Source organism: Procambarus clarkii, chromosome 3, assembly GCF_040958095.1.
Source record: "Procambarus clarkii isolate CNS0578487 chromosome 3, FALCON_Pclarkii_2.0, whole genome shotgun sequence".
Lineage (NCBI taxonomy): Eukaryota > Metazoa > Arthropoda > Malacostraca > Decapoda > Cambaridae > Procambarus > Procambarus clarkii.
In genome coordinates, this window is record NC_091152.1 from 20,520,366 (window position 1) to 20,543,291 (window position 22,926).

The 22,926-nt window shown below is 41.5% G+C and overlaps 1 protein-coding gene across 4 annotated transcripts in view; it reads left to right on the forward strand.

The window, feature by feature from the left end:
* LOC123760841 (voltage-dependent calcium channel subunit alpha-2/delta-1) overlaps positions 1 to 22,926 on the forward strand; it is a 207,204-nt gene that overhangs the window by 145,878 nt on the left and 38,400 nt on the right. For all 4 annotated transcript variants that reach the window (XM_045746616.2, XM_045746617.2, XM_045746618.2 and 1 more), the window contains 4 exons: positions 6,465 to 6,521; positions 8,022 to 8,189; positions 11,165 to 11,355; positions 19,491 to 19,681. In XM_045746616.2, coding sequence (XP_045602572.2) covers positions 6,465 to 6,521; positions 8,022 to 8,189; positions 11,165 to 11,355; positions 19,491 to 19,681 — 607 coding nt within the window. The remainder of the gene's footprint in view (positions 1 to 6,464; positions 6,522 to 8,021; positions 8,190 to 11,164; positions 11,356 to 19,490; positions 19,682 to 22,926) is intronic.

Here is a 22,926-nt window from a genome sequence, read left to right on the forward strand (position 1 = left end):
ATGAAGCAATACAGAAACACAGAAACAATGCATAAAGCAAAGGCCCCCTCACATGACAACAGCACTATCAATAATAATGACAGAAGACCCTGACAGTGATAAAGATTACATACGAGGTTCAGATATCGGTGAATCTGATGCAGGTGATGATGCATCTATACATCATGCAATAAGACCTCAAGTTCCTTTAGGAAAATTTTCATGTGAAAAATGATTTTGTGACCAGGGATTCTGACAATAATAGGTGTGTTTTGGCTAGAGTTAGTGATGTGTGTTGGTTATAGTGCAGCACTAGGCTTTGCCAGATGCCATTGGCAACCAACAATCATGTGGGGCTGTGCCGTGCCTGGATTAATGTTTTCAATGTTATCACACCCAACCAGAACTGCTTAGCTGTTCATAATGGTGCATACAAATGTAAATAGTTATATATAATGTGTGTATACTGTGTAATAAAAGCAAAAACAGTATGTTTTATTGAACAAATCCACAAGGGCCATGACGAGGATTCGAACCTGCGTCCGGGAACATCCCAGACACTGCCTTAATCGACTGAGCTATGTATGTATGTTTTATTGTTCTAGGAATATAATATGGTGTGCATATTAGCAGCACAAATATATTTGAGCATACCATTATTCCACAATTTTATTATAGAAATTTATCAGTTGATACAATAATGAATCATATTACTGCAAAGAAAAGGAAAAAAACAAACCAGTGGTATTGAAATAAACTTGCAAGAATATCTTTATGGGAACTTGTGCCCTTTGCCTGGTCTGGCCAAATTTCATGGAGCATATTGATCCATGAGTGCGCATGGATCAAATGTCATTGGCAAGATTTCCTCCCTCCAGCAGGCCAAAGTAAGTCTCATAATTTATTTTAATTGTGCTAATAGTAAGTCACATTATTATTTGAATTTTCCAGTTCTCAAGGAATGCATTTTAAGAATATTAAATATAACAAAAAAAATCAATTCATTCTTGTTGTGTCATGGATATTTGAGTGCTCAACCCAGGAGTTCAATTAAGAATATCTCGTCCATTCATTATACTGTATTGTATCATTCACGGTACAGTATGACTTCATTTATTCTGACCAATTGGTACCTCTGGATGGCCGGATAACTGAAAATTTGAACAATCTAATAAAAAACTGCTGGGCGTGATTTTTTGGTACTTTAACCATTAATGGTGTTTTAACCCCTTGGACAATGGCTATGTAAAAAATGGTCATATCGCCTATGTGCCCAAAAAAATAACAAATTCCCAAAAAACTATTTTTCATTATAAAGTTATTAATTTGTATTCAAAATGTAAGGAAAACACAAAAATAAGTGAATATTTATCATTTCACTGGATGGAGGCACTCTGCTAGGCTGCATCTGTCACATTGTCAATACCCCTGTGCGTGACTTTGCTGACGATTCCTGTTTTATCCTCGGATATGTCACCGATTTGTTTATCACTTGATTTACTTTATTTACATCCACAGAGAGCTATTATATCCATATTTGCATCACACATGTAAAACCCAGACCATAATTGTTTAAATCATCATATGATGATGACTGCATTTCCCCCTAGTAATAATTCATGACGATAACTGCATTTGTAACCATTCATATTCGAGCATTCATATTTGACAGTGAAAAGATTTGTCAATCTGTTTTGATGAAAAGATTTGTCAATCTGTTTTGATTTTGCAGTGTGAAATAACTGTCATAATTATATTTTGATTATTTAAATTTTTCTGCGCTATTTAAATTTTGCAAAAGTATTATACAGTAAGTACAGTACTGTATCCTTCGTGGTTGCCAACCAGATCTTGAGTTTTTGTTTGAGTCTAAGGGTACTGTACCAGATTTTTAAATTAATCTTTAGAGTGCAACATATTTGCTGGCATATTTTGAATTAGAATGCTCATCTTGTAATAAAATACGCATGATAGATGTGATAATAGTTTTAATTTAGTGAGAAATAAGCTAGACCCCCTAAAGTACAGTAGATGAGTCTTGGTAGATGTAGTCTGTGAGGTTGCTTCGTATAAAGGGATCAGTACACCAGTTTTTAATGTAGCTTTTAGCCCTCATAAAAATACTTTAATCCTTAGTGAATTGCTTATAGCATGGCAGTGATCAGGCTCTTGGGTAGTGTATTTTTTGTGTTAAAATGCTGGAAAACACTGATAATGATTTTGATTTTGTGTAAATCATTAAGAAGGACTTGAAATAAATTTGATGAACTGTATATATCTGCTGTAGGCAAACCAGAGCGATGAAGGTACTGGTTGGTGGACCAGGGTGATGAAGGTACTGGTTGGTGGACCAGGGTGATGAAGGTACTGGTTGTGGACCAGGGTGATGAAGGTAGTGGTTGGTGGACCAGGGTGATGAAGGTACTGGTTGGTGGACCAGGGTGATGAAGGTACTGGTTGTGGACCAGGGTGATGAAGGTACTGGTTGTGGACCAGGGTGATGAAGGTACTGGTTGGTGGACCAGGGTGATGAAGGTACTGGTTGGTGGACCAGGGTGATGAAGGTACTGGTTGGTGGACCAGGGTGATGAAGGTACTGGTTGTGGACCAGGGTGATGAAGGTACTGGTTGGTGGACCAGGGTGATGAAGGTAGTGGTTGGTGGACCAGGGTGATGAAGGTACTGGTTGGTGGACCAGGGTGATGAAGGTACTGGTTGGTGGACCAGGGTGATGAAGGTACTGGTTGTGGACCAGGGTGATGAAGGTACTGGTTGGTGGACCAGGGTGATGAAGGTACTGGTTGGTGGACCAGGGTGATGAAGGTACTGGTTGGTGGACCAGGGTGATGAAGGTACTGGTTGGTGGACCAGGGTGATGAAGGTACTGGTTGGTGGACCAGGGTGATGAAGGTACTGGTTGTGGACCAGGGTGATGAAGGTACTGGTTGTGGACCAGGGTGATGAAGGTACTAGTTGTGGACCAGGGTGATGAAGGTACTGGTTGTGTCCACTATTACAATAAGCAGTGATGTGGTGGAGGCTGACTCCAGACACAGTTTTCAAATATATATATATATATAATAGACCCCCAATAGGTTCAAGAATCTGTGCATCAGCTGATTGTCGGTTGAGAGGCGGGATCAAAGAGCTAGAGCTCAACCCCCCCCCCCACAAGCACAGCTATGTGAATACAACTAGGTGCGTATCTCACATCACAACCCAGCCCCCATGCATTACCGTCACTCCACATCACTTTATTTAACCACCATCCATCTTTGCCATCACCTCTTATTGCCACCATCCCTCATTGTCACCACCCATCATTGCAACCCCCCTTCATTGTCACCACCCATCATTGCAACCCCCTCTTCATTGTCACCACCCATCATTACAACCCCCATCATTGCCACCTCCCATCAACACTGCTCCACGTCCCAACAAAAACCATCTCCCAACCCCATTTGCAACTTGAGAAACTACTGTATAGCCTGGAACTCTTTATTGTGCCTTCGATACAGGTATCTTGTGATATTATAACATGAAACTAATTTATGTGGTAGATGCGGTACCACCCATGTGGTGGTGGTAGATGTGATTTATGTGGTAGATGTGGCAGTTAATATACAGGATCATTTACCTGGCCTACAGGTCGTCTGGATGCAATGTAAGTATTCATTCGTGTCATAAGATTATTGCAGTCAGTTGCAATAGACAATAATGAAGACCATTAATGGTGCAAGTTCGGATGTTTGCTGGACTGGAATTGTTAACCAGAAAATATACATCAATTACAGTACATTATGAACAAAATTTTTAAGATGTATATTTTACCATGTGATTTTTATATACAAATGTATACAATAGCTTATTCTGTTGTTTGCACTAGTAAAAGCACTAGTATTGGGTATAAAATAGCAAACAAAGCAAAGATTAAATGGGATGGTATAATTTTTAATATAGGTATAAAGCATTTTAAATACTATTATTGGTATGTATATTTTTATATTGCTGAAATAATAATTTCATACATTAAAATTCATACAAAATCAGGCTTTGAGTTAAATGAAAGATTCTTTTCTGAACAAGGCACTTGAATGCTTCCTAAGGAAAAGAAATGGCTGGCAGTGAGGGGCAGGTCAGCAATCTGCAATGACACAGCAGGAATCTTTTCAAACTGTTCCATCTAGGCCATACTGATACTAGAGATATACTGGACAATGCTCAATCCAGCTCAGAATGATTACAAAAAGTACATTTCAAAATGTCAAAGCTCTTCCAAACACAAATTGCATCCTATATGCATCGCCATTTAGAGTTCAAATCAGATGGCAGTTATTCTGCTTGAGCATAACCAGATGGAAGGATCAGGACCTAAACAAGTTACTCGAACTCACTGGAATTGAGTCACGAGTCAAGGAACTCGAGTCGAGTTCCTTGACTCGAGCCTCCTCACTGTTAAACTGAGCCCCCGAGCAATGGTGCGACTTGCTCAGAAAAAGTGCTTTTGGTTTTACTCAAAGCCTCATTTCTAAGGTATGCCACTCAGTTGCTCCCTATGGCAAGCATCTTTTGGAAGAGGATAACAATTTCAAAATTACTATATAGTCAAGAAAGTAATGGGAAAAAACTCCTCTGAGGCTGTTGAGTGATAGAAAACAAAGCCATTGATAGAAACATATCCAGTGTTGCCAACACTATGCATCCTGGTAACAAAATCCCTTGAGCAAGAAGGGAGGATATTGGGAATACAACCACCCCAAGAGGAGACACTAGTGGCAATGCCATCATGTGGATAAATTTCCAGAGCATGTGAGCTTTAATGTTCAAAAAAGACATTGACAAGAAAAATTCCTTGAGGCTAGTGAATAGCTTAAGATCTTGAACTTGATAATACACCTACGATTGATTCATCCTTACCATTCTGTAAAGCAGGGATTTACTAAAGAGTATCATAGCAAACAAGTGCAGTACACGGAAGAATGCAGTTGCTGTAGCCATGGACAAGTCCCAGTAAACCTTAAACTAACCCTGTAAACAACAGACAGGATTTGGTGATTAAATTCTGTCCCAACCCGCAAAAACAAAATAGAGATATGTTAGTTATACAAGGGAGTAACCAAACCTGAACAGACCAGTGTATGCCTTACTCACATGTGCCTATGTGGAGAGAGGAGATACAGTGGAACTCAAGAGGAGAATATCAACAGCTATAAATAAATGAATCAAAAAAGAACAGAGAATCCTGTATAACTGATATTCAGTTGGTTAAAATATCAAAAGACACATACTAATAGAATACTCTCACTTAAGCAGCATCCACTAATTTTATAAATCCACTTGCTGTACAACGAACCAAAGAGGTTCGAAAGATAAACCCCCAAATCACTCAACATAGAATTCTAGTTTCTTGCTGCCCAAGAATCAGTTAGATTGTGAAGTGGCTAGAGTCAGGATACCCTGGGTTTATCAATTGCTGATATATGTGGCAGGTGTAATGTCTGGCCGAAGCAACTGATAGTTTGTGTGAATGCTAATTAGTGGTCGTTGGGTTGCCAGTTAGTGTTTGGAAGTGCATTTAAGTTTTGTAAAATGTGCTTTCTGGCATTTATTTCAGACTGCTTTGAGGGTTTTCCACCGTTTTCCTCAGGAGAGAGAATTTTTAAAGGATCCCTGATGTGATGGTGCATATTGTTGACCTACCCTGACTAACCATAGGCCTATCCTCAGGGCAGGAATATCTTTACCATTTTGAGAAACCAAGTTGAATAGCTCATAAATAAGATTGTTGAAGAATGATCTAGAATATTAGACTTCCTTACACATACTACAGTATTTCACTTGCATGGAACTTCATCTCATAATAGAGACATCCGAGGCCAATATTTTATACAAAAGTTATTGAGCAGGTTTTCAGATTTTTTAGATATACTACAGTTACATGTATGTGTTCTATGTAACTGATTTATGTAATATTAAAATATTTCAAAAATTGCCTGAACAAAACTGAGTTTTAATAAGAGGCTGTATAAGTGTGTTGAAAGGATTACTCTGTTCGTCCTTTAATAAAGCTTGTGTTATTGTGGTGGTTCAGCGAATTGTTAGTGCTTGGAGGAGCCTCACCAGCCTGCCCTTAGTGCATGACTCACTGTTGCCTGCGTGCTCTGCTTTCTCCTCCTTGTTTACCCACTTTGCACCGTGGTAAGCATTTTGTCTGTGTGTATACTTTACTGAATAATACTTTTTGAACTAGAGATGTGTATAGAAGCATTCTGTTTTTTTTTTAATTCAGTATCACACTTTGGGAAGTATGTATTAATATCCCAAAGAAAACATTGAAATGCAATGCAAATTAACACAGTAATAGATTAGTTAATCTCACTTGTAGGATGTTTGGATATTTCATTGACTGAAGTGGATATATGTATATAAACTGCATTTTGAAGGAAAAGAAATGCTTTAATCAATGTCAATATCTACACTTACAGACGGAGGAGCTGACAGTGTCACTAACGCGGCCGGTGTACAACATGTCCGACTATACTGTAAGTGGACTTCAGACCTGTACTTTTTTATTTTTATATATATATATATATATATATATATATATATATATATATATATATATATATATATATATATATATATATATATATATATATATATATATATATAATATATATAATATATATAATATATAATACGCTATTGTGGTAGAGAGAAGAAGGGGAGTGTGAGTGTAGTATTGGTTCAATACTGTATGAGCTTGCTTATCTGGATTCCACTTAACCGAGCATTTAGGTTAAAAATCGCATCCGGATATTTTTCTGGCAAAAACTTTGCCATATCTGGACAGAAACCAGGATAACCAGAGGTTAGGTTATGTAAATTTTTAAGAACTACACATTTCAAGGTCTACATTTTGAAACCAGAATACAAACTACAACACAGTAAGCTAAATTCTCGCTTTTAAATTATAAATGTAAATAAAATAAATAAATAAATGTTTATTCAGGTAAAGTACATACATACAAGAGGTTTTAAAAAAATTGATAGATTTATAGATAAAGCTAGTACATACAATGCCTAAAGCCACTATTACGCAAAGCATTTCGGGCAGTATTATATTGTTGATATAATTTGAGTCATAATTGCCTACCACAGAGGTGCAATAGGTAATCTAAGAGAGAACGCTATCAACATCAGAGGCCCGAGACTATTCAACACGCTTCCACTACACATAAGAGGCATAAGTGGCTGCTCCCTCACAGTGTTCAAGAGAGAACTTTATAAACACCTCCAAAGGATACCTGATCAACCAGGCTGTGACTCATACGTCAGGCTGCGAGAAGCTGGGTCCAACACCTTAGTTGACCAGTCAAGTAACGAGGAGGCCTGGTCGAGGACCTGGCTGCGGGGAGGCTAAGCCCTGCAACCATCTCAAGGTAACCTCAAGGTAGTTACAGGATAAGAGTTACACTTGTGGTGTCCCATCTTTCCAGTACTTTTCATCGTTTAAAGCTTTGAAACTACTATAAGTTTTGGCCAGTTTAGTTTTTTGTTTTTAGGCCAGTTTTTAGGTTTAGTAGGCCAGTTTTTAGTTTTTAGAAACTACTATAAATTTTTGGCCAATTTGGCATATTGACAGTTTTGGCCTCCACCACCTTCTCACTTAGCTTGTTATAGATGGTGGGTGGGTGGGTTAACTTGTTAACTGTGTGGTGGGAGTTTTGGATGATTGGAAGTCTGGCAAACAGTTACCTCAGGGTAGATTGAGGTATGTTCTTTACTGAGTTTCCTTTCCAAGGGAGGGAGCGTGAAGACAATCTGAAAAGGTTCTCGTCTTCTGGGGCGTAAGGTCACTCAAAGCCTGGAGCAAGGTCTGTAACCTACAATAACCAGTGGCATGAAGCATAGGGCAGCTAGCAACGTGTCACACATTAACGGGTGTTTTATTTCACTCTATTTTTACAAAATTTCTGGTTATAAATCTTTTAAAGGTTGATACAAACGGAAGTCTTGACATTGCCCATTTCTTTCCACAGAACACATCAGCATTACTGGGAGTGGCAGGCATTGATGTGCCTATACAATCTCTCAAAAACCTCTCTCCCTTTGAAGCACTGGGACCAAATGGTTATGCTTTTATTATCAATCACAATGGCTTCCTTGTGCTTCATCCAATGCTCTCCAAACAACTCTCCTACATTTTGGTGAGCTGAATATTAATTTAATTCATCTTAGTTTGAAGATCATAATATTTTTTGTATTAATTATCTAATACTAAGAGATGAGTGTGTAAATTGTTAAAACAATAATAATCCAACTAACCATATTTTAGCCAGAGCCTTAGGCTTTTGTTAATCATCAACTTGAAGGTTAATATACAACATTGATAAAGGGCAACTCTTGTAGGAACAAAAATGTAAGGTAATTCACACATCATTTGTTTATTTTACACTTTCTCATAACTGTATACATGTTGATTACTCCTGCCATTCTTTATAATACAAGGAATAGAAGGAGCCTTATCATAAAAGGATACTTACAAATTGATTTCCCATTTACAGTACAGTATTACTAAAATCCTAATAAGTTTTTCTTTTGCTCAGTAAAACAGATAGTAAGATTAATAACAGTTATGTTATAATTTTAGGATTGTTCAGTATTCACTGAAGTGCAGCTGAATATATACAATATGTACAGATTTAAACAACAAATCCACAAGGGCTGTGATGAGGGTTTGAACCTACATCTGAGAGGATCCCAGACGCTGCCTTAATCGACTAGGCCATGACATGGAAAAGAATTGCAACCGGGAGTTCCACTGGACTCGCACGGATCCTTCAGTCTCTCCGAGACACAAACCAGGGTTTTACACAATTCTCCCATGCACTGGGGCTCTGTCAATAAGCAGGTTTGTGTCTCGAAGAGACTGCAGGATCCGTGTGAGTCCAGTGGAATTCCCGGGTAGCAATTCTTTTCCATGTTGTGGCCTAGTCGATTAAGGCAGCATCTGGGATCCTCTCAGACATAGGTTCGAACCCTCAGCACAGCCCTTGTGGATTTGTTCATTTGATACATCACGCTATTGTGATTTTTGTGTGTATAAATTTATTTAAAGTCACAACATCAGCAGGTAAAATGCTTGTTTGTTGTTGGGGATAACTTGGTAAGCTTATAGTTGTGTAACATTAATAGCTTGAAGAAATTGTCAGATTTATGCTCTCTTTAATTTTCAATATCTTAAATGTGTCTATGCTATATCATCATGTAATGCCTTGTTTTAAAGGTAATTGAGCCATGCAATCTTCAACTTATCCTAGTAATGAACACATTTTCTGAGATAATCCATTCATTTGCTTCCTAAGACAAGATCCTACTGACCCCATGGATAGGGTTGTACTCGGTCAAAACATGTCAACATCCTGCACTGGCACAGCAAGGATATATTCAACCATTCCTGTTTGGTCATAGTGAGACATTAGGGACACCAGATAATACTCTGTCTAACCTGGAATGCCTCTTGAAGTTTGAGTCATATATATTTGGAACTTTTCCAAGTTCTGCCTGATATAACAGAGTGTCAAGTAGTGCTCTAGTTAACTAACAGTAGACCCACCTAATCATCACTCCCTATTGCCACCAGGTGCTGCACCTGTTTCACAACAAGCTCTCCTGACTTGACTATTCTCACATTTTTTCCAACTGGTTCTCACATAAATTGTTCAGGTGGAGAACCAAGATTCAGGTAAGGACTTGTCGTTTATCATTAGACACATTAGACCCGAGCCCAGTTCCTGGGCTCGGGTCTTCCAGGTTGTTCGCAGGGTTATTAAGTCTAGCCAGCCTGTGGTCTATCCTCGAGCCCATGACATTAGGAAGTTTGCTGCGTTGGCTGCCATGTTCAGCAACATGTCTTGGGCTGATATTCAGGCGCAGGGATTTTGGAAGTCGAACAGGGTTTTGGTCACCCGATATTTGGTTAACGTTCCTGAATCTGTTCATTCTTGTGTTGCTTTGGGTCGCAGGTTGCAGCCCGTTGTATCAACTTTGCATTGAGGAGTGTGTGGCAGCCACCTCCCAGGTAAATCCCTCTTCACCTTAACTTTGGTTATGTAGCTCCATGGAGCCAAAGAGGATCCTAACAGAAAACGACGCCATTTTCTGGGTGAGTCCCGGAAGCTCCCTGGCAACCTTCCCTCCCTCCAGTTGGTGGTTTTCGCATGCTTGATACATACCCCTCTGAACTGAAGTGGCGGGGTAGCCAGCACGGGGGTCCAGGGCTTCCCCTTCCCATTCCCAGGAGGGGGGGGGGGAGAGGCTGCATGGATGGGTGACAGGAATGATGGATTGTGACGTTTGCTTGTCTGCTTGTTTCCTTGGGATTGGAGGTCACTGGGTCTGATTTGTTATGCCTACCTTTCTGCCTTTGCAAGAACTAAGCATGCAGTACATCCTCATAAGATTACCAACATCAAGAAACTGTTATACTAAAGTACTCTTATCCTAAGCTGACAGAGGACCCAAAACAGAAAACGGAACAGTTCTGTATGTCAATTTTGCAAGCCGCTACCATTTTCTAGCACAAATTTTTGGCCTTAGGTAGAGTATAAGTCAAAATGCGACATTATGTTAGCAGGATGGGTCAAAGCATGAACCCACTCCACAGTACAAAATAATATTCTAAGGATGAAAACAAACCACTTAACTGAATCCAGTTTCCAGCCTGTCCATTTACTTCACAAACCATTCTCCTAGACTGAGAATGTGAGGGGATACAAGGCATGGGACCATGCATTGACCTGGGTGCTGCTATCTAGTGGCAGTCAAGGTTAGTGGTCAGGTAAGCAATCCTGTGGTTTATGAGAGTGCTATTTAGTGAGCCTTGTGATGACAAGCAAGTTTTCAAAATGCTTAAATGTTTATGAGTGAACTTTCCTTAGTTGCTCTGCAGTTAGACTGAGCCAAGTGCTTTCTAGTTGGACTGAGCATAGTGCTTCCTAGTGCTTTGCTAATGCTTCCCTAGCATCCATATGACCTAATTGGGTTAGTTGATAAACTCCCTGTTGTGGCAGTGCAAAATGTCACCCTCTGTTATGTTATGAACTGCTCCAATGAGACCTAGTGTTGCCTTGTCTTAGGAAGAGTGGAACAGCTCAGCAATGTTACTTTCTTTTTCCTCCAGGGTCCTCCCCACATAGATTTGCTGGATGTTGAAGAAGATATTCACCAGACAAATGTAATCCGTAACGATATGATAAAGGGCAAGAATCATAATGTTCAAGTTTTGGGTAAAATTAGCGTTGATGAGGCTCACCGTGTGCTGTATGATGGCATACAGTTCTCATACTCTTCTGTACCTAATTCATCCTATAGGTAAGATGTTTTCAAAGTCATTTCTAGGAGGGCCTCCTTAGTAGCTCCTCGAACTAAGTGCTGCTAGAGCCATATTTTAGAAAGATGCACTAGTCCTCTGAGATCCATCCTACTTGCCAGAAGCCAAGAACAGATTCTGGCTTTGGGAAGTAAAGGGAACCCGGGGATCAAAGATGAACCCAAAACTGAGAAAGTAAGTAATTATCAAAAGAAGGCACCAAGCCGGGAGGGCTGTGTATCACCATCAAATGTGCGTAATAATCAAAGGGCGCTAAATATCACTAAGGATGCTAATATGAGAACAGGAATGCATAAGGCGAACGATATCAAAAGTATCCAAATCACCAAGAATTCTATCGAGGGACAAGAGACTGCGAGGGACGGTCGGAAAGCAAGACACACGCTTGTCCTGGAAGTCAGGACATTCAACAAGGATATGTACGACTGTAAAAGGGACAGTGCAGTTTGGACAATAAGGAGCAGGGCGGCGCTCCATTAAGTGTCCATGAGTTAAGCGTGTATGGCCAATACGTAACCTTGCCAGAGCCATTTCCCACCATCGGTTACGGTGGTAGGAGGAAGGCCACAGGAACACACTACTCCTAAAAGTACGTAGTTTGTTACCAGTAACAGAAGACCAACAACCGCGCCAATGGGCAAGGATCAAGGAATGAATAAATGGGTAAAAGTACGAATAAGGAACACCTTTACAGGAGATGGGAGAAGTGCAGATAGCTTCCTTAGCGGCAGCATCCGCACGCTCATTTGAAGACACACAACTCACCAGAAAGCATAAGCACAACAAAAAACAACTGCTTCTGAAAAATTAGGTACTGCAAATGATTAGTGCCATTTGGTTAATGTCCTAACTGTGAGGTGCTTGAAGTGCCATTAGGTGGCTGCCCAGGTCACTCTGGACTCCAGCCAGCCTGCCTCGTCACTCACTCGCCTGGTCACAGGTGACTGAAAGTCCGACAGGGCCCATCCTATAGCTATATGCTTTCAACTAAGTGGTGTTGGCTATTCTTAGAATATTAGTTTTGCTATGGCCATAGCTTTATTATTGATTTAGTTTCCTCTCTTTCATATTGTGTTTATACCACCCACAATTGAATGTGCCATAGCTTTATATTTCTTTTCAAAGGCTAACCAGGGTTTGTGGAGGGGCTGAACAGTGGCTCGCTGTAGCTAACCACACTGAGAAAGCTCTACACCTATAAGTCACATCAGGTCTTGTGAGTCCTCAAAAAACCTACCAGAGACCAAAATCTTTTTTTTTTTTTGAGATATATACAAGAGTTGTTACATTCTTGTACAGCCACTAGTACGCGTAGCGTTTCGGGCAGGTCCCTGGAATACGATCCCCTGCCGCGAAGAATCGTTTTTTCATCCAAGTACACATTTTACTGTTGCGTTAAACAGAGGCTACAGTTAAGGAATTGCGCCCAGTAAATCCTCCCCGGCCAGGATACGAACCCATGACATAGCATTCGCGGAACACCAGGCGAGTGTCTTACCACTACACCACGGAGACTGATCTTAGTTCCCCCTCACAGAGGCACAGGGAGCAGGGGATTCATGATCATCCCTCACTGAAGAATTCAAACTTCTAAAAGGAAGTGAAGCAAAACAGACAATTACAAGATTTGCAAAAAGTTAGCAAAACCTGCAGCAAATGGTTCAGCTAACAATCTCTCCAATAGTTAGATTATTCATTCCCAAATAACAGCTGACCACCATCAGGTGACAGCATCACAGCAGCTGCTGGCTGCCCCATCAACAATCCTTAGTCCTTCGCTTGTCTGAGCACTGTATGAGTTGCCAGTTCTTTAAGTCCCCTGATTCTCTAAATCAATGTTGGCCATTGTTATAGGAGTATTTTGATGAGTAAGTCTAAAAAGAGTCCTCCCTCATTTTCATTCTTGGTGGTAATGCAATAACAATGGAGAGCCAGATTACACGGCCCCTCAAGCTTTACAGGTGCAGCATATTCAAGTGTTGGACTTGTTATTGGCCTAGTAGCATCATGATTGTTGACTCAAATCAAATCAAATGTTTATTTAGGTAAGGTACATACATACAAGAGATTTTACAAAGAGTGATGGATTTATAGATAGGGCTAGTACATACAATGCCTAAAGCCACTATTACACAAAGCGTTTCGGGCATGAAAAACTTAAATGACTAAAGCTTAATACTAATTGAGCATAAAGAATAAAATGAGTTGAGAACAAATAAAAAAAGAGATAAAGAAGGGGGGAACATGGCTGAAAAAGCAGCACAAATACAATTAACTGATTAAAGAGTCTCACTGAAGGCTGATTCTTTACATAAATCTGTGGTGTTTAGAAGCCTAGCCAGCTCAGTCATCATCATCATCTGCATTTCTGAGTTTCAGAATGCTAGCTTAAACCTTCAAATGCACATGTCAAACAGAGACAACCATGCCATATCTGAGACTACTGTCCTGTACAAGTCAATGAGAGATGATTTAAAGTATCACAGAGGATTTAAAAGTCCCATCTGTACACTGGGCTCACATTTGCTTCCTTAGGTAAACAGGTGCCATCTTGAAGAAAATGATATGCTCCACTCTTGGAAGTGAGGGCCTTATTATTGAGAGGGCAACCATGGGTAGCACATGCTGCAGCAGCTCGCAAGCATTGCCATACACCTTGTGCCCACACCATCACTTAATAGTGACAAAATATATAAATGCATATGATCATTTTGTATTGATAGTATCATAGAAGATACTTGCTATGTTTATGTACTATGACTATGTACTAATAATAACCTTGTACATGTAAGATTACATACAAAGTTCAGATATCAGTGAACACTGATCTTTTTTAGTCTCCGTGGTGCAGTGGTAAGACACTCGCTTGGCGTTCCGCGAGCGCTATGTCATGGGTTCGTATCCTGGCCGGGGAGGATTTACTGGGCGCAATTCCTTAACTGTAGCCTCTGTTTAACGCAACAGTAAAATGTGTACTTGGTTGTAAAAACGATTCTTCGCGGCGGGGATCGTATTCCAGGGACCTGCCCGAAACGCTACGCGTACTAGTGGCTCTACAAGAATGTAACAACTCTTGTATATATCTCAAAAAAAAAAAAAAAAAAAAAAAAAAAAAAAACACAATGATAGTGACGATGTTCACAGCAGGAGGCAGACACTCATAGCACACAGTTGTGGTTTCGTGCGTCAATGCATCATAAAACTAGACCTTGTGTTCCTTTAGGAAATTATAACGTGTGGAAAATTATTTATATTCATGATTTAGTGCCAAGACTCTTATAATAATAGCAGTGTTGTGGCTAGAGTTAGCGATGTATGTGTACTATATTGGAGGCATCTATTTGCATCAGGTGGCATTGTCTGCTGGTATTGTTTGGCTCTATGCTGTGCCTTGAGTTCATTACCACACTCACCAGGCCTACTTAGTGATTCATTATAGTGCATAAAATGTAGTTGTGTATAATGTGTGCATATAGTATAATAACAGCAAAAACTGTATGCTTTATTGTTCAAAGAATATAATATTGTATGCATTCAAATTCAAATGTTCAAATGTTTATTCAGGTAAAGTACATACATACAAGAGGTGATAAAAAAAATGATAGATTTGTAGATAGAGCTAGTACGTACATACAATGCCTAATGCCACTATTACGCAAAGCATTTCGGGCAGCATATTAGTAAGACAAATATATCTGTGTACACCCATGTTCTATAAGATCTGTAATTCAAATAACATTATTGACAGTCCAATGCATCACTGTAACTGAAAAATCAATGCCAAAAAACATTAGAAATATAAAGAAAATATAATATATTCAATGTGTGCTGTTATAATTTCATGCAAAACATGAGGAACTAGGCTGAACTCTGATAACGTGTTACAAGATTATTACCCCCATCAGAACTGCGTAGTGGTTCGTAATAGTGCATGAAAATATAGTTATATATGTGTATATAGTGTAATAACAGCAAAAAACCAGCATTGAATGTAATGAAACACCATTTTCAGGATGAGTCCTGGAAACTCCCCGGAGCTATCCAGGCTAAATGGATATGTATATCTTTCTGGCATCAGTCAATGCATGGAGATCTTGCCTACCGGGAACCACAAGCCAGAACCTGGCCCCCCTCTAAAGAGGCACGAGGAGCAATGGCCTATAGAGACCCCCCCCTGTGGTTAGGAGCATTCTATGTCTGCCATCGACCGGGACAGGCACCCAGAAAGGTAGGCGCCCCAAAACAAACCCCTATTCTGGTAAAACTATTGCGACTGAAAACCGATCAAGTGGACAGAACTCTCCAAACAAAAATTAGTAAACTAACATGACGTCATCATGTTGCCGCACCAACATGATGATGTCATCATGTTGTGGTCCGTGGTCCCCGGTAGGCAAGAACTCCATGCAGTGACTGATGCCATAAAGATATACATATCCATTCAGCCTGGATAGCTCTAGGGAGCCGACGGGGCTCCCCCCAGAAACAGTATGTTTTATGGGGTGAGCCCCGCCGGCTTCCTGCAGCTATAGGACTGATATAGCAGTAAATAGGTACCTGGGAGTTAGACAGCTGCTACAGGCTGCTTCTTGGAGATGTGTGTGTGTATGTGTGAAAATTAGGATTAATTAACATAGCCTGAAACTCTATGCGTGCTAGTGGCTGTACAAGAATGTAAGAACTCATGTATATATAAATAAATAAATAAATATCAGCCATATTACTGTCAAGTCAAGAGCGTCAGTTACTGGAGTCCGTATGCCTACCGGGAGCCACAAGCCAGAACCTAGTTTCTTCAGAGAGGCGAAGGAAGCAATGGCTTATGAACACTCCACTGTTTGAGAATATAGTCATGTCTGCCATTGACCGGGGGAATTACCCAGAAAGGTAGGAGAACCATTACAAGCCCCAACTGGAAAAACATTGCAACCCATGACCAAACTGAGGTTAAGAACTCCCCACAAAAGAAAACAACAAACAAGCAAATGTCCACTCAACCAGATCACTCGCTTGTTGGCGACACCCCCCCCCTCCTCGCGTGCTTGGGGGAGGGGGCCCCGCCCAGGCGGAGCCGAGTGCTAACACCGGCAGTTCGTCAACTGGTGCCATTTGGAGCTGATGTTACCTCTGGCCTCATTCTCTTGCTGGATTTTACCCTGTGCAGTTGTGCTGGCTGTGTGTCTATTGTGCAGTGGCCAGGTGTTCCAAGAAGTACTCAGGCTACATGAATCTAGGGTTACCTTCCCTGGGTGCCCTGTAGGTACTGCCTTTGTGTGTTCAGGGTTTTCTTCCCAGGGACATTCGGGATTGCACTCCCATTGAGGTTGGTGTCGCTTGTCATTAACCTCGCCCTTGGGGTTCAGCAGGGTCATAGGCTCTCCATCTAGCCCTACTCAACTGAGTAGGAAGTAATGTTGTCGTTGGCTGGGGCTCGTGGTGTTTTGCACAGCTAGCATAATCGCGGTGATCGTGTCTCTCTCTAGCCTCTAGTTGTTTGTAATGTATTTTTGAGGGTTTAAAGTTTTATTTTTATTTTCTGGAGGTGTTCCTAGCTTAAAATTAGATTAGCTTAGGTTGTGTTTGGTGCTCCTCCTTTGGGCCCATCGAAGTTGCACGCACGACTTCCTGGAGTCAATTTGCCCAGTATTAGATGGGGTTCAACCCGCTTAGCTACATCTGTGCCAGGCTTCCTATCGGGATTACTTTTCCTGCGAGGCTTGGCAAACCCCTTGGGGCTACATTTTTTCTAGCACAAAAGACATACATCTTCTGAGTCCCCACTCGCATTGTGCAAGTTTGAAGGTTGTTCGTTGGCCTTGTCTCAGGGTGATGATCATCTGTTCTGTCTCTGTCATTTTGCTTGTTAGGTTTGGGGCACCGACGACCCGGAGTCATGTGGGATTTGTTCCCCGATCGTCTTTCACCTTACCTATTCTTCTTCGGAAGACCTTAGGGTTCGGGCAGTGGCATGGTAAGTTTTTATTGTTGTAACGCACCTGGTTTGTTGCCCGCTCGGATCCTCTGAAGCTGTCCCATTTTTGTTGTAGGGACCCGGGGAATTGGAGGAGTTGGTTACTTCAAACTTGGTTTTACCCACTCCCCCGATTCCTTTCCCAATGGGCATGGTTTGCCCTGCTCCTTCCACCCCCCCCCCTGTTTCCGGCTCCCAAACGTCTGAGGGTTTCGGAGTTGGGGCTGAGTTTAGCTTGGGACGAAACTTGGGCATTTTCTGGGACTTACCTTACCCCTGAGGCTTCTGGGTCCTGCCAACAGACCCCCTTTCTTTGAGGCTTTTCCCTTGGACTCTGCCTTGTCTTCCAGGATAGTAGGTGTGGATGTGGGTTCTGCCCCGGAGCCTGTGTTGGGGTTTCCCGGGGCATGGGGAAGTCAGCTTGGGCCCCGTTTGACCCTGCCTGGTCTTTGATGCCTTTGGGACATGGGTTGTTATTGCAAGGTTAAGGGTTTTCGTTCTGGTTCCTTCAGGGTCATTCCCTTCCACCTTTCTCGTGACTGTTGGGTTCGCCCCCCAGGGGCTTTGCGTCGGCTGCTGCGTCTCTGGCATCCTCTTCGGGTTTTGGGGGGTTCGGTGCCTTGGTGCCTCCCCGATCCCTCACTCGATGTGTTTATGGATGCCTCATCTCTCGGCTGGGGCTTTGTGACCAATGCTCACCAGGCCAGCTAGCGGCGGTGGGGTCAGTCATTCTGTTGGGCTCACAGCATGGTGCAGGAGTTTGCGGTGGTTTAGCTTTCTCTGCGGAGCTTTCGCTGCATGGACAAGCTGTGCGTGGGCAGTGAATGACAGTTGTTTGTTTGCCAGTTTCCTTTTTGAGGGGCGGGGTAGTTCTATTTCTCTGTTCGGTCTTGGTTTTTTACAATTTTACAATTTGTGGGGTTTGTTTTGAGATGCCTACCTTTTTGGGTGATTAACCCAGGTCGATGGCAGACAAGGAACACGCACAAATACAAGGGGGGGGGGGGTCTCCTTAAGCTATTGCTACCTGTGCCTCTCTGAGGGGGCCAGGTTCCGGCTCTGGTCTCCAGTAGGCAAGACTCCATTGACTGAAGCCCCAGACTAATGTAGCGCATATCAGTCCTATAGCTCCAGGGAGCCTCTGGGGCTCACCCAGACGTGACGTTTCATTACATTCATCGCTGTTTTTTGTCTTCACTAGACTTTTGCGTAACAGAGCAAAACAGGTGATATACTAACACTGGACAACATTTGCTAACATCTGCCCTTGACAAGAGACTACCATCTGCTAAAACTGTGGTGGGATGTTTATTTGTTATTTATTTATTTATTTATTTATTTATATATTTATTTATACAGTATATTCATGAGTTCTTACATTCTTGTATGAAATGTATGAGCTCATACATTCTATGAAGCCACTAGCATGCATAGCATTTCAGGCAAGTTCTTAATCCTAATTTTCACAAACACACATCCCCAGGAAGCAGCCTGTGGCAGCTGTTTAACTCCCAGGTACCTATTTACTGCTAGGTGAAGAGGGCCATCAGGGTGAAAGAAACTCTGCCCATTTGTTTCTACCTCTGCCGGGGATCAAACCTAGACCCTTAGGACTATGAACCCCGAGTGCTGTCCACTCAGACGTCAGGCCCCTATAAGTTAACATGACATGAATCTACATTATGTGTCTCACTTAAAAATCTACATTATAGGTCTCACTTAAACCCCATAAAACTCATTCCACATCTAACAAGACTCAGGCCCAGTCTTACACTGACATTAGCGTACACTCGTGTTTAAGTTAATATCCATATTTGTGTTTGTAGGAACATGAGTAGTTGTGACAGCTGGAGGCAAATTTTATAGAAATCAAAGGACTGATCTCTTATCTCAAAACATTTTGCCACATTTCCATGCCCGAAACGCTTTGCGTAATAGTGGCTTTAGGCATTGTATGTACTAGCTATACCTATAAGTTAAACAATCCTTGTAAATATTTATTGTATGTATGTACCTTACCTAAATAAAATTGTATTGTATTGTATTGTATTGTATGCAATTGACTAGGTTATTGTTTTAACAAATTTGTTTAATTTGTCATATCCTTAATCTTGTATCTCAAAACTGTTTTCATTCTTTTTTCAGCCTTGGCCTTGTAAATCTCAAAAGGTCAGATCACTTAGTGATCAATGATCAAGACACATCTCTGATGACCTTCTCTAATGTATCCACAATATTAGTAGCGCCCTGGCCGTACTGCAGGAGCCATCAATCTGGTAGTCATGGAGACCATGTGATAACACTCATCAGGGATATTCAGAATAAAAGACGAACTTGTAAGTACAGTTCATTTTTTCTAGCATAAGTTAAATGTAACCAGTGTTGAATGTAATGAAATGCCTCTTTCTGTGGAGAGCCCCTTCGGCTCCCTGGAGCTATACCGGGCTGATGTATATATATTAGACCGTGGCAACAGTCAATCGAGGGAGTTTTAAGCCTACCGGGGACCAGAGCCAGAACCTGGCCCCCTCAAGAGAGGCACAGGGAGCAATGGCCTAAACACACCCCTGTGTCATTGGAAGCAGTCTTTGTCTGCCATCTACCAGGTCAGGCACCCAGAAAGATAGGAATTTCTAAACAAACTACTGCTGGTCAAAAATTGCAAACTGAAAGCCGAACTAGCAAACAAAACTCCCCAATTAAAAACAAGGAAACAAACATAACATCACCACAACTGCCACGCATCTGTCTGCGCAATCACCCCCTCCCTGGGAGGGGGACAGGGAGGTCCCAGACCTCCACGCCAGCAACTCTCCTCAGTTCAGAGGCTGAGTATCAAAAAACGCAAAAAACTGCCAACTGGAAGGAGGGAGGGATGCCAGGGAGCCTCCGGGTCTCACCCAGAAAATAGCGTTTCATTACATTCAAAGCTGATTTTCTGTGGAGAGCCCCTTCAGCTCCCTGGAGCTACCTAATCAAAGATAAGAAGAAAAGGGGCTCACCTGGGAGGCGGTCGTCACTCGCTCCTCAACTCAAAGTCGATACAACAGGCCGCAACCTGCGACCCAAGGCTATACACGCCCGATAAGGGCTAGGAACATTAACAAGATAATGTGCAGCCAGGACCCTGTTCGACCTCCAATAGCCCCATGCCCAAAAGATAGACCAGGACATTACCAAATCAGCAGGCAAATGCCAAACTTACGAACGGCGTGGGCATGGGGAAAGACCGCAGGGCTGGTTGGACCAATTAATCCTGCGGACAACCTGGGATATCCGCGCCATGGAATAGGGAAGAAGGAAAACTGGGTCAACCCAAAGCACGTCCTCTGCCACAGATACTGTAATGCGCAAATAACGACGAAGAGCCACAAACACACACAAAACATGATGCACCCCCGGCCAAACCAACCAAGCATCAACAACCCAAGGACCCCTTTGGAAAGCAGCAGACTCATTCTTCACCAGAAAAGGAGGAGACGGCTGCAAACTAAGAAAAGACCACCAGGACCGAAAGAGCAGAAACCTCTGTGCCAGAGGAGAACATGAAACTCTCTGACCTGACCCCCAGAGGCCAATGCCAACAAGAAAAGAGCTGTATAAAAACAGCCCTGAACCAAGGGGGGGGGGGAGCCACCCCAAACTGAGAAGGGAGAAGAGAGCACCCGGTGCAACGACCAGGACAGCTCCTGAACTGGGATTGGATGGTCGATGCGAGGGGTCTGGGGCTCCCCCTTCCCCCTCCCGGGGAGGGGAGAGCTGTACAGACAGTAGCGCGGTGGCGGCTGTGACGTCATGCTTGTTTGCTTATTTTCAGGTTGTGGAGTTATGCTTGATAGTTCGGTTTTTGGTAGCAGTTTTAACCAGGTGGAGTTTGTTTTGAGACGTCTACCTTTCTGGGTGCCTAACCCGGTAGATGGCAGACATAGACTGCTTCCAACCCCATGTGAGTTTCTATAGGCCATTGTTCCTCATGCCTCTGTAAGGGGGGACAGTTTCTGGGTCGTGGTCCTCGGTATAATAATAATAATAATAATAATAATAATAATAATAATAATAATAATAATATAATCATAATAATAATTCAGATTCAGATTCAGATTCAGATTCAGATGTTTATTCAGGTAAGGTATATACATACAAGTGATGTTACATTAATGGATTGATATATAGATAGAGCTAGTACATACAATGCCTAAAGCCACTATTACGCAATGCGTTTCGGGCAAGAAAACATTAATATCTAGAACTTAATACTAATTGAGCATAAAGAATAAAAGATGTTGAGAACAAATACAAATAAAGATAAAAAAAAGGGGGAACATGACTGAAAAAGCAGCACAAATACAATAGGTTGACAAACAGTGTTGATTAAAAAAAAAAAAAAAAAAAGAAAATAACAGACATGGGTTGACAATAGAGGAGTGAGGTAGATTACAGGGAATTTATTAGGTAGTGTTTAGTTTTTATCTTAAACTGGTTGAGAGAGGTACAGTCTTTAACATGGTTGGGAAGGTCATTCCACATTCTGGGCCCCTTGATTTGCAGAGCATTTCTAGTTTGATTAAGACGTATTCTAGGAATATCAAAACTGTATTTATTTCTGGTGTGGTGCTCATGGGTTCTGTTACAACCTTCTATGAAGCTTTTAAGATCAGGATTGGCATTATAGTTTAGCGTTTTATATATGTATAATACACATGAGAGAATGTGCAGTGACTTAATATCTAACATATTAAGAGATTTGAGTAGGGGTACCGAGTGATGTCTGGGGCCAGAGTTGGATATTGTTCTAATAGCGGCTTTGTGTTGGGTAATTAGAGGACGTAAGTGATTTTGGGTAGTAGAACCCCAAGCACAAATACCATAGTTGAGATAAGGATAGATAAGGGAGTAATAGAGAGTCACCAGGGCAGGGCGTGGTACATAATATCTGATCTTAGAAAGAATGCCCACAGTTTTTGAAACTTTTTTTGATATATTTAGAATGTGTCCCTGGAAATTCAGCTTGTGGTCAATGAGAATGCCAAGGAATTTGCCATCTAATTTGTTACAAATTTGGGTATTGTTTATTTTGAGATTTATAAGACTAGAGGATTTATTGCCAAACAGAATATAGAAGGTTTTGTCAATGTTAAGGGTGAGTTTGTTGGCAGTTAGCCAAAGATGGACTTTATTTAGCTCAGTATTTACTGTGGCATTTAGAGCAAGAGGGTCAGGACTGGAGTAAATGAAGGTTGTGTCGTCAGCAAATAGAATTGGTTTGAGGTGTTGGGAGGCATTTGGAAGGTCATTAATGTAGATGAGAAAGAGGAGAGGGCCAAGTATGCTGCCCTGAGGAACACCAATGTTGATGGGTAGGGTGGGAGAAATTGTATTATTCACAGAAACATATTGGAGCCTGTCAGTAAGGTAGGACTCGAGGTATTGTAGGGAGTGTCCTCTGACTCCATAATGATGTAATTTAAGAAGAAGGTTATGGTGGTTGACAGTATCAAAAGCTTTACGCAGGTCCACAAATAACCCAACAGGGAACTCCTTTTTATCAAGAGCTGTATGAATCGAGTTAAGCATACTAATA